This window comes from Ochotona curzoniae, unplaced genomic scaffold, assembly GCF_017591425.1.
Source record: "Ochotona curzoniae isolate NIBS_2020 unplaced genomic scaffold, NIBS_Ocur_1.0 patch392, whole genome shotgun sequence".
Taxonomy (NCBI): Eukaryota; Metazoa; Chordata; class Mammalia; order Lagomorpha; family Ochotonidae; genus Ochotona; species Ochotona curzoniae.
The window spans coordinates 614,236-626,725 of record NW_024466964.1 but is presented as its reverse complement, the minus strand read 5'-3'; the positions used below and the strand labels follow the sequence as shown (position 1 = coordinate 626,725).

The 12,490-nt window shown below is 39.3% G+C and overlaps 1 protein-coding gene across 7 annotated transcripts in view; it reads left to right on the top strand.

Annotated features, from left to right (window-relative positions):
• The first annotated feature begins 1,243 nt into the window (after positions 1-1,243).
• LOC121167578 (eukaryotic translation initiation factor 4 gamma 3-like) overlaps positions 1,244-12,490 on the top strand; it is a 165,572-nt gene continuing 154,325 nt past the window's right edge. For 5 of the 7 annotated variants that reach the window (XM_040997063.1, XM_040997059.1, XM_040997064.1 and 2 more), the window contains exons 1-3: positions 1,258-1,441; positions 2,002-2,116; positions 11,131-11,228. In XM_040997063.1, the coding sequence (XP_040852997.1) occupies positions 1,376-1,441; positions 2,002-2,116; positions 11,131-11,228 (279 nt within the window). In that variant the 5' untranslated portion in view covers positions 1,258-1,375. Of the gene's footprint in view, positions 1,442-2,001; positions 2,117-11,130; positions 11,229-12,490 lie in introns of all 7 variants that reach the window. The other 2 variants (XM_040997057.1, XM_040997062.1) reach the window with 2 other exon arrangements.

Sequence of the window (12,490 nt, the reverse complement as noted above, 5' to 3'; positions counted from 1 at the left end):
AAGGTGAGAGACCCACGGAAAGGCAGATGAAGTCGTAGGCATCTGTGCGAGACAGTGATCAGTCATCCAGGCTGTACTGGTGCCAGCAAGCAGATCTTTCTTTTGAAGCTGATAAACTGTGACTGCTATTCGAACATTTGCCACCAAATTAATTTATCTAATTCCATGTGTGCTTAAATTCTCAATTGAGAATTGTCATTCTGATATTTTCTCCTCTTATTAGTAAGTACAAAGATATTTTTGTTGAGCTGCATGCTAAGTCCTACCCTTCCTACTGATCTGTAAGCTTTTCCATTGGCTTTCTTTCTGTTTCCTGCTGCTTTCTTGCTTCATTATTGAAGGGAGGATTCAGACCCATCCAGGTAACAAATTACTGCTTGTGCATGGCCTCTTTATTACCCTGTCCCTGTTGCTACAGTGAAGTTGATTGACTAATTGATTGATGGTGACTAGATGCTTTCACGGTGGAAAGTTATAAAGCTTGCAGTGAAAACCGTAACTAACTGTAGGTGCAAGTTGCTTTTTGGGAGATTTGAGCTGTGTTCATCCTGGACTGTTGTGAGGCCTGTCTAGATTCTCCACTTCCATTGCAAGCTTTGTAGAAAGCAACCTTGGGTTCTGTTTAGTATGGGTTGTGCCACCTTTTTTGAGGGGGGCAAGAGTAAAAACTGTTGAGTCCAGCATGTGGTTTGATTTGACCTTGATGGACTGGAATGAAGGTTGTTATATTCAGACATTCCTTATTGTTTAAATATTTTTTGTCATTTACAAAATGTAATTTTTTTATATTACTGTTTCTTATAAATGTTACAAATGTAAGAAACAGTATTTTCTTAGAAAACTATTTTTGATTTTAACAAGTTGATAATGAACCACTTTTTTAATGAAAAGGTTAATGCTTTTATATAGTAAAACTACTTCTACACAACCACCAATTACCCCTTTTTTGTTACACTAATACTAACTACCCCTTTTGTTGTATTTCATTATACATTATAAAATTAATACTAACATATAAGATTTTTATTTTAAGATAGATGAAACTTAAAAGTTGAGGCCTCCCTGTTATTATTGAATGAGTGTTATCACTGATCAGAGCTAGACTCAGTGTGAAGTACTTTCTATGAGCCTACCCAGAGGCATTATCTTTTCTTCAAAATAAGTTGATTAAGTTTATGTTGGGACAGGGACAGAAAATTTGAGATACTAAAGTTTAGATATGCCTCTTTATTAATTTTTTTTCTGTCTGTTCCTTTTCCAGTTTTTCCAGAGGCCTCAAATACAGCCTCCTAGAGCTACCATCCCGAATAGCAGTCCTTCCATTCGCCCTGGTGCGCAGACACCCACCGCCGTGTATCAGGCCAGTCAGCACATCATGATGGTTAACCATCTGCCCATGCCGTACCCAGTTCCCCAGGGTCCTCAGTACTGTATCCCACAGGTAGAGTATCTTGTGGCCTAGCTAGTCCAGGAGTAGGGTGGAAATGAACTCAGATTCTCATAAGGTGGAGCAAGGGGGACGGGGGGAGTAAAAGCATTTGATTTTTGCTACTGTGTGAATTCTTTTCTCGATTATAAGTCTACTCATTTTATCATTGTCCATGATGCTGTAAGAAAATAATTTTATCTCTCCTTTAAGATTTTCTAGAATTAATGGAGAAATTGTTTTTAAACTCATAATTTTGTCCCATCCCTTTCCCCAAACAAAAATAGACTCACTAATTAATAAGACTTTATGTGATGCAGTTTAAAGTTACTGAAAGCTACCAGTCTCAGAGCATTTGATGGTAAACTGCTGGCTAGCTGTGCACCCAAGTGCTGGGTGCCTCGGCGGGAGAAGCACCTTCTCTCATCCTCAGTGTATCCTGACTGCAAGCGTTGAAGGTGCTTGTGTCTTTTCATGAGTTGAATGATTTTCTACCGTTTATGCTGAGAGCTGAATTGTTCTGTAGTGAATTATTTTCCTGTTGTTTAAAAATGGTTGTATTTTCTGTCTTGTAGTACCGTCATAGTGGCCCTCCTTATGTTGGACCCCCCCAGCAATATCCTGTTCAGCCACCTGGGCCAGGCCCTTTCTATCCTGGACCAGGACCTGGTGACTTCCCCAGTGCTTATGGTAAGTTGAAAAGTCAGGAATTTTCTGCTGACTGGTGAGTTTTATTTTATTTTGTTGTTTGACAGGTTGCTTTAGTGGTAGGAAGGATTTTAAGTACAAGTTGAAGGACCAGTGTTTTGACCCACTGGGTAAAGCCATTGCTTATGACAACAGTATCTCTTATGGGTGCCGTCTGAAGTGTTGGATGCACCATTTCCTATCTAGCTCCCTGCTAATGTACCTGGAAAACCAGCAGGAAGTGGCCTAAGAGCTTGGGCCCCTGGTACACAATTTGGGAGATCTGAAAGAAGCTCCAGGCTTATGTAGAGGGTGAACCAGCAAATAGAAGATCACTGTGTCTTTATCTTCTCTCTCTCTGACACATAAGTAAATAAATAGGACCCGGTGTGGTGGCCTAGTGGCTAAAGTACTTGCCTTGCACACACTAGGATCCCTTATGGGCACCGGTTCTAATCCTGGCAGCTCCACTAACCATCCAGCTCCCTGCTTGTGGCCTGGGAAAGCAGTTGAGGACGGCCCAAAGCCTTGGGACTCTGCAGCATGTGGGAGATCCAGAAGTGGATCCTGGCTTCAATCAGCGCAGCTCCAGTTGTTGTGGCCACTTGGAGAGTGAATCTGCAGATGGAAGATCTTCCTCTTTTTCTCTCCACCTCTCTGTATATCTGACTTTCTAATAATAATAAATAAGTCTTTTTAAAATAAATAAATAAATACTGAAATAACTAAAAGCCTGGCATAATGGTTCAGTGGGCTAATCTTCAGCCTGCAGTGCTCGTATTTGGTATGGATGCTGGTTTGTGTCCCAGCTTCTCCACTTCCCATCCAGCTCTCTGCTTGTGGTCTGGGAAAACAGTGTAGGGTGGCCCAAAGCATTGGGACTCTGCACCCATTGGGAGACCCAGAAGAAGCTTTTGGGTCCTGGCTTCATATTAGCTCAGCTCTAGCTATTGTGGTCATTTAGAGAGTAGACCAGTAAATGGAAGATCTTTTGTCTCCCTCTGAAATCTACCTTTCCAATATAAAGAACAAAATAAATTTTAAAAAACAGAAAGTAATTTGGTTTGAACAGCATCCACTTTTTTAGATGATGTTTCAGAAGTGTGAGTGAATGTATTGATAACACCTTCTGATAATTCTGTAGCGAGAACCTGTGACATCAGCTTCCCAAGATTTACTGCCAGCTTACCATTTACCTAGCTTTTTACTGCGGTCATAAGTATTATTTATTTGTTTTTCAGTATTTCTTTTCTTTAAGTGTTTACCTTACCGCTTGGAGAATTTATTAATAACCCTTTTTTCCCCACTGTAACATAATGTCCATTTTTGTTTGGTATTATAGCCATGGTACTCAAAACAATGACCAGCAGGCACTTCAACGATATGCATTAGGTGATTTAGAGAGAGATATATGAATTATGAAATAATGAAAGGAACATCTTATTAAATTTTTACTGAGTGTGCTTTTTAATTTATAGAAAGTGAGGTATAAATGATTTAAAATTCAGAGAACAATAGCAATGAAGCTTTAAGATTCAATAAGCATTATCTCTTTCACTCAGTGGAAGTACAGACAGGTTAAAATTTTAACTAGTTTAGGGTGCTAATCTATCCATTAGCCAAGTTTCTTACACTGGGACTTAGTGACTCAATTACGAATCTTTATAGCCGAATTCATTTGTGTTAGATTAGTACAAAAATGCTTTAATATTTTTAAATGAAACAAGCAAAGCAACAAAGTATTTCCTGGATTTAATTCTTTCTGAGAACATAGCAGCTGTCTTTTACCCACGTTAGTATTGCCTTCTGAAATGCCGGAAATACATGTGTTTATTTAATTTAGCTTGGTTAAATTGTATAACTATGAAATATTTGACATTTTCAGGATAATAGATTGCATACATGTGAGTTTTAAAATAAAATAACATGTGCTTCTCACCCAGTCTTGGTGGTTGTTGTCAGTGCTCTTGACAGCACTTGGCATCATGGTGGCGGAAGCTGTCTTGATAGTAACGTCATTGCTGCTGAAGCATTCCCTGTGTGCTCCTTGAATTTAGCTTGAAGTTACAGTCTTCATACAGTGTCATAGCCCTTATCTGCAGACCGAAATCCAAGTAAAATTTTTAAGTTTATTTGCTTCTACTTTAAAGATAGAATGGCAGAAAGACATCTTCCATCTGCTGATTCACTCCTTAAATGGTAGAAGTGGCTAGTACTTGGCCAGATGGTTCTTTGTGCTCCTGCATGAGTGGCAGGGGCCCAAGCACTTGAGCTGTCATCTACTCTCTCCCAAGATATATTAGCAGGAAGCAAACTCAGATCACGCCAGCGTGAGTTGCAGGTGTCTCAAGCTAAAGCTTAATTCATTGCCTGCACAACTCTCACTTCTAGTAAAATTTTTAAAAGATTTATTTTTTTTTATTAGACAATCAGATATACAGAGAAAGAGAGGAAGGTCTTCCATCCACTGATTCACTCCCCGTGTGGTTGCAATGGCCGGAGCTGAGCCGAACCAATCCAAAGCCAGGATCTGGAAGCTTCTTCTGAGTCTCCCATGTGGGTGCAGGGTGCCAAGGCTTTGGGCTGCCCTCTGCTGCTTTCTCAGGCCACAAGCAGGGAGCTGGATGGGAAGTGGGTCTGTCAGGATTAAAACCAGCACCCCTATAGAATCCCAACACGTGCAAGGTGAAGACTTTAACTGCTTGGTTACCGCACCAGGCCCTGAAAATATATATATTTTTTAATTTTAAAGTTCATTTATTCATTGGGAAGACACAGATTTTTACATCTACTAATTCACTCCCAAATAGTTCCAACATCTATAACTTGGGCAGGCTGAAGTCAGGAGCTGGAACTCCAACCACATCTCCCAAATCAGTGGCAGTGGCCCAAGTACTTGGGCTGTCTACTATTCCTAGGTGCATTAGCAGGGAGCTGTATCACAGGTGGGCCAGCCAGGACTCCAGCTAGCATTCATGTGGGATGCTGTGCCTCATGCTGGCTCCAGTACAGTTATTTTTAAATGTAACATTGGCTACTGCTATTTTTTAGGTTATTGTTTAATTCTCTCATGTAGACTTTTTTGAGCAAAAAAGCTTTAAAATGAGCTTTTTAATAAGAAAAAACAGGGTAAGATTAGCAGTGTTTTTCCTAGTTTACATTTTGTAAATAGATGTGGGAGTTCTCCATACCCTGGCACAATTATCCAAGATTTAAATCCTGAGACATGTTCGTTCGTGGTCTGGAATTGGAGTTTGTGAATTGAATGGTCGTTTCCTCCTAGTTCCTAGTGTATATCTGAGCTCTGCTGTTATGCTTGTTTATAGGTACTACCATTTTGTTCCTGTACCTGAGTTGAATTTTGAATAATGATTTTAATAGAATATTCCTTAACTTTCTCTGAAATTCTAATACCAGTGTTAGTGTATAATTCTTCAAACTCAGCTATACACGCTTGCTTTACTGTGTTGGTTCTCCTCTCCTGATGTCTTAGTTTGTTCATTTTTCACTCTTTTTCTGAGTGTCTCAGTGCTTGTTCTTATTGAGCTCATTAAAAATAAAGGAATCATTGTTTCCTCTGAGGTATATAGTGGGAAATGTTGGCATTCCAAATTGAATTTTATTGTGTTTCCCGTATTTGCCAATGTGTTTTTGCACTGATGTTTTTATTATTCTGGGTATAGTTTGTTGTGGGATGGACTGATTTTCTGTGCTACTGTAGTGTTTATTGCTGTTGCTATAGAAAATTCAAGGCCTGGGGAAAATTTTTTAAGTTAACTTAAAATGTGTGAGAACTGTGTTTTGGGTATTTTGAGTAATGCAGATGTTAGGATATTTTTCTTGTCTTTCCAGAATTTATAATACATTTCTTTGATATTTGTGTGTAGATTTACCAATAAAAAGAAATTTGAATATTAGCTATACCAGTACTTTCCAGATTTTTCCAGTAACAGCAAGTAAAATGATAAAACTAGCGTATGATAAAGGAGGATACAAAGGAGCATTACATATTAACGAAAGTTATTATTTATTTTCATTTTATTTGTGAGACAGAGAGATCTTCCTTCACTGATTGATTACCCAAATGCCTTCAGTAGCTGGGGCCATGTTAGGTCAGGCTGAAGGCAAGAATCTAGACCTCAATTCAGGTCTTCCACGTAAGAAGCAGGAACCATCATCTGTTGCATCCCAGGGTATACCTTAGGAGCCTGAATCAGAAATAGAAGAGCCAGGACTTGAACTAGACACTCTTGTATGAGATGTAGGCCTGCCAAGATTTACTTGTCCTCTATATCCTCCCAATTACTACATTATTAATTTTGCCAGTAAGTTCTTAAAAGCTACCATTTACTACTAGTATCATTATGTATAGAAAGACTATTTTAACAGTGAAAGATTAGGGCTAAAGTAATTTCAGAAGAGGAACAATACTTTCTGAGTTTCAAGTTGATAAACCTCTCTGTGTGTATATTTGTTACTTGACTATTATGCTATTAATTTTGCCAAAGCAGCAGTGACCCATTTTTGTTTAGTTATGGTTTGGGAGTCACTGAAACACCACCAGGGTCACTGTGCTCTTGGTGTCTTCCAGTACAACTTTATGTGGAAAATAAATGGTGCATAGATAGCATTTGATAGACCTGTGATCTGGACAGATCTGCCTCATCCAGTGGCCAAGAAACAAAGATCCAAGAACATGAAGTAACTTGATAAATAGTTCGCAAAAGTTATCAGTATTTTTAATAGAATGTAGAAGTTTTTTTAAATGTCCCTGACTGTGTAAGATGTCAAACCAATTTATAAAAGGAAACTGGTGAGATAGATTTCCTTTGCTGCTAAAATTCAGAAGTGAAAATAAAAAGATTTAATGTGTTTCTTTTATTTTTAAAAATGTAATTTCAGAGGTAGAGAAACAAAGCCAATTTTCCTATGTTGCCTTACTCTCCAGATACCTGCAAAAAATTCTCCTGCCCTGCCACTCCCCAACTGAATCCAAGGGCCAGTCACTCATCCAAGTTTTCCTCACAAAAATTGCAGGGACCCAATTCCTTGTTGCCTCCAATTTGTGCATGAGTTTAAAGCTAGAATGGAAAGTGAGCTGAAACTTTAGTTCAGGTGCTCCAGGTTGGGGTCGGTGATTCCCAAGCTGTGCTGTGCTCATATTTTACTAATTGTGTTTCACTTCAATATATTGGTTCTCCTCTTTTGCCATCTATATTCATCAGCTGTTATTGGATGTGTGCAATATGCTAGCCTCTTCACTATCATGCTTTCATGAGAAGTCTTTTAAAGAAATGTTTCTCCTTTGGGATCTTATTTCACTCAGCTTGAAGATACAATAAAGTGAAGACTACATTGCTTGTCTAGCAGCATTTGAAACCAATTTTAGGGTTTGGTTTTCTGTGTATAGGAGATAATGACATAATGGGGTAGCATAAAATCTTTCATTTCATCTCTGCTTTCAAAGTTGTTTATTATTTGCTTCAGGTTACCTAAGGATATTTAGTCTTCTAATATCGAACTTACTGAAATCTTAGTAATGCATTTTCCTTAGGTCTTTTCCAAATCTGATTCTCTAAGCCCAATTGGTACCTGTAAAGTTCTGGTACTGCAAGTCATAACTTTTCCGGAAATTTCCACTTGAGATTATTTGTAATGATGATTATAATGATAGCACCAATACTATTTGTTTATTTAGAACTTCTTTTAACCCAATACATCTCAAGTTTTCAATTCTGTGAATATTTCAGACACTTATTTTGAGGTTACCGTAATTGGTGTATTTATTACTCAATTCAAGTCTTTATAGGTGTTCTGTATATAAGCAATAGGATGTGATGGATTATTAACTACCTTTCTATACATGATTTTGTTTGTGTCCAGTCAGTCAGCTATTCGTAGCCCTCATGAAGCTCAGTCGTTCTGTTGTACACTAGATTCTGTCTGTCACCTATTTAAGTCTATCAATTTTAACAATTCTCTTTTTACATTTTTGTTATTCTTTTTCTCTGTTGTCATTGTACCATTGGTGCACTTTTTTATTCTAGAACCTGTCCTAACTGTCTTGATTTTCTTTCTTTTATTTTATTATTCAGCCCATTCAAATAAGGCTTTCTACTCACCACCTCTCTACCCAAACAATTTTGTTAAAGTCACCTATGATTTCTGCTTTGACAAATTTTTTAAGTAAACTTTTAATTCTAGTTCCCTACACTTTTTAAACAGGATTTATTGGTTGTTTGGAAGTAAGAATTACACCCCAGGATTGGGAAATGGTGGCACAGAAAAAAAGAGATCTGAAACTGTTGCTTCATTCATTCCCCAGAAGGCCAGGAGCTTCTTCCAGGTCTTCTACTCCGGGGGTGGGAGCAAGGGCCCAAACCCTGTTTTTCACAGGTCATTAGCGGGGGGCTGGTTTGGAATTGAACTACATAGGACATGAACTGGTGCCCATACAGGATGCTGGCATTGCAAATGGTGGCTTTACAACACTCGCCCTAGAAATATGTTTTTCGCTTCAATCATTGTCTTCGTTTTATTTTTCCTCTCCTTTACAACGTTTCCTCATTTGTGTGACTTCTGACAAAATAAAATATGCCAGAGTTTAAACCATGAAATTTTTTTCTTTTAAAGATTTTATTTATTTTTTTACTAAAAAGTCGGATTTACAGAGAAAAGGAGAGACAGAAGACCTTCTGCCCCCTGGTTATTGCCCAAGTAGCCACAACAGCTGGAGCTGAGCCAATCTGAAACCCGCAGCCAGGAGCTTCTTCTGGGGCTCCCACATAGGTGCAGGGTCCCAAGGCTTTGGGGCTGTCCTTGACTGCTTTCCCAGGCCACAGGCAGGGAGCTGGATGGGAAGTGAAGCAGCATGGATAAGAACCGGTGCCCATATGGGATCCCGATATATGCAAGGTGAGGACTTTAGCCACTAGACTACTGCAGCAGAACCCTAAAAATGGCTTAAACGTGGTTCATATTCTAGTAATCTTAACATGGATAACTTCAGCTCATATTTATCATTTGCCTCTCTGATTGTATATGTCACTCCTTACCGGATTTCCCCATTAAAAGGCTCAATAACAATTTTAGATTTTTCAAGTCCAAAATCGAGACTTCAATTTTTCTATCCAAAGCTCTACTCTTCTTCTCTCAGCTCAGTAAACAGCACCTCTGTTCTTCACTTGTGCAAGTAAACCTTAAGAATTCCCTTTTGAGTTCTGTTTCCCTGCTCTGCATCAAGTTAGCCAGCAAATCTCTCCGCTCTACCTTGCAATATCTATTCCATTCTGTTTGCCTCTACTCTGTGTACTCAGGTGTAATATTAATAATAAAAGTTGGGGGGAGTCAAAAACATTCATCAGGAGTATTAGGGATGGGGTAAGAAGATAATTTCAGGCAGATGGGCTATATGTAGAGCAAAGTTACGGTGTTAAGAAACGATAGAAAGTCTAGTTTGGATCTTTGATTCTTTGTGTGTGGATTATTTTCTTTTACTTGCTTATGTGCAGCGTTGTACCCATTTCAACATAAGGACACTTGCCGGGTTTGTTATTGTTGTTTTTTAAGATTTACTTATATATTTGAAAGGCAAGGGGAAGGAGAGAAAGGCAAGAAGGGAGGGAGGGAGAGAGAGAGAGAGAGAGAGAGAGAGAGAGAGATCTTCATTTGTCCACTGGTTCATTTCTCAAATACCTGCAACAGGCTGAGCTGGTCCTGGTCGAAATGAGAAGCCAAGAGTTCTATCTGGGTTTCCCACATGGGTAGCAGGCAACAAAGTATTTGGGCTGTCATCTGCTGCCTTTCCAGGCACATTAGAAGGAAGGCAGATCCTGATACAGGATGCAGGCAAGCAGTACCTAACCTGCATTGCTATGACTCCAACTTCTGTGGTTAATTTATTAATGTATGTCAGTGGTTTTCTGTTAAAAAAAAATAGTTAGACTTGGACTGGTGCTCTAGGAGTTAAATCTGCCACCTTTGGCTTCAGCATCTCATATGTGGCACCAGTTCTAGTCCTGGTTGTTCAGCTTCGATCCATCTCTTTGCTTAGATGCCTGGGGGCCCCTGTATCCCTGTGGGAGATGTGAAGAAGCTCCAGGCTCCTGGCTTCAGACTGGCCCAGCCTATCTCCAGCTGTTGTGGCATTTGCAGAGTGAACCAGCTGGTGAAGATCTCTCTCCATCTCTCCTTCTTCCAGTGTAAATCTGCCTTTTAAATGAATAAAAATTAGATCACTTCCACAACATAAAATGATCAGAGTGTTTACCTGCTACTGACCAACCTTCATGCAGGTCCTTGTTTGCGGTTACTGTTTGAAGTAGTAAGCCCAGAAAATAAACCTAAAAAAAAAGAATACAGTAGTAGGGCCCAGAACATGGTCTAAAAAGGTTTGTTTTTATTGGAAAGGCATATTTACAGAGAGGAGGAGAGACAGAGAGAAAGATCTTCCATCTGCTTGTTTTCTCCCCAGATGGCCACGACAACTGGAGCTGAGCTGATCTGAAGCAGGATCTGGTTACTTCTGTCAGGTCTCCCACACAGCTGCAGGGTCCCAAGACTGGGCCATCCCCACTGCTTTCCCACACTATAAGCAGGAAACTGGATGGGAAGGGGAGCAGCTGGGACATTAACTGATTAACTGGTGCTCATGTGGGATCCCAGCATTTAGCAAGGGGATAATCAGCCAATTGAGCCATTGCATTGGGCTTGTGGGTTTTTTGGTGTGTTTTTTTGTTGTTGTTGTTTGTTTGTTTTTAAAAGGTAGTTCTGGTGTGACTATATATGAGTTAGATATTATTTTTATATCAATTGCTTATAAATATTTTAAGATATATGTTTTAGAATAATTTCTTTATCTCTGGAAGAGAATTAACAATAGAACACAATTATAAAGAAGGCAAAATCTGACATTTTTTACTTTTGTAGGGGATGGTGTAGAGACAAGACACAATGCCATTGATAATCCTATAGAATTTAACAAATAATGGCTTATTTGCTTTTTTCTAATTCTTTAGGAACGCCTTTTTATCCAAGTCAACCAGTGTATCAGTCAGCACCTATTATTGTGCCTACACAGCAACAGCCTCCTCCAACCAAGAGAGAGAAAAAAACTGTAAGAAGTATCTTATTATTTTTTTTTAATTTACATTTGGGTATCTCTTATCAAATAAATCTGTACAATTATTATTCATGTGAATTCACAATTGACCGTGCCATTTGTTACTCCCCTGTATTCTCAACACTTGACCTGGAGGATTTGTGTGGGCATTTGATACCATTTGCTCAGTATTAACTTCTAGTGTTTATTGAGCTAGGTGTCTGCATGTCAGCGTTCTCTACAGCTCTAGAAGCGGGACAGTGTAGTGTACTGGAGGATTGTGCACGGAGCTTGAGTTCCGTTCTCACAAATGCGTGTTTTTGAACATCAGTCTAGTTGGCTCTCTATTCAAGTATAAATTGACAGAAGGGAAAAAAATAGCACAGAGAAATGGATTCAAGTATTAAGGACAGCAAGAAAAAAAAATCCTTTGTGAAATGGGTTTATTTTAAGTAGCCTTAATAATCTTGTTCTAATTATTTTAATAATTATAGGCACATGCTTCTGTGTTTGAAGACAGGCCCAAGCAATCAGGTGGTAGTAATATAAAAGTCAAAGTCTAGAGCAGTTAGATCTGTCAGATCACGCAAAAACGTGAGATATTATTTTTTTTAAAAAAAGATTTTATTTATTTTTATTGGAAAGTCAGATTTTACAAAGAGGAGAAGACACAGGAAGTTCTTCCATCCACTGGTTCATTCCCCAAGTGGACACAGCAGCCGGAGCTAAGCCAGTCCGAAACCAGGAGCCAGGAGCTTTTTCTGGGGCTCCCACGTGGGTGCAGGATCGCAGGACTTTGGGCTATCCTCGACTGCTTTCCCAGGCTGTAGGCAGGGAGCTGGATGGGAAATGGGGCCACCGGGATTACAACTGGCACTCATATGGGATCCCTGGTGTGCAAGGTGAAGAATTAGCCACTAAGCTACCATACTGGGCCCCAGGAGGTGTTTTTAATTCGGAGAGACTTTTACTTCCACCCTGGGTACGATAGATGGATTGCTGTTAAAGCAATATTCTTTTAAAAATATTTATTTATTTGAAAGGCAGAGTAGGAGAGAAAGAAAGTGAGAGAGAGAGAGAGAGAGAAGAAAGAAATCTTTCATATGATGACTCGCTTCCCAAATGGCTGCATTAGCCAATGTTGGACCATGCTGAAATCAGAAGACAGGAGCTTCTTCAGGTCTCCCATGTAGTTGCAGGGGCCCAGCCTTGCACTTTTGCCTTCCTCCACTGCTTCCCCAGGCATGTAAGCAGGGAGCTGGATTGGAAGTGAAACA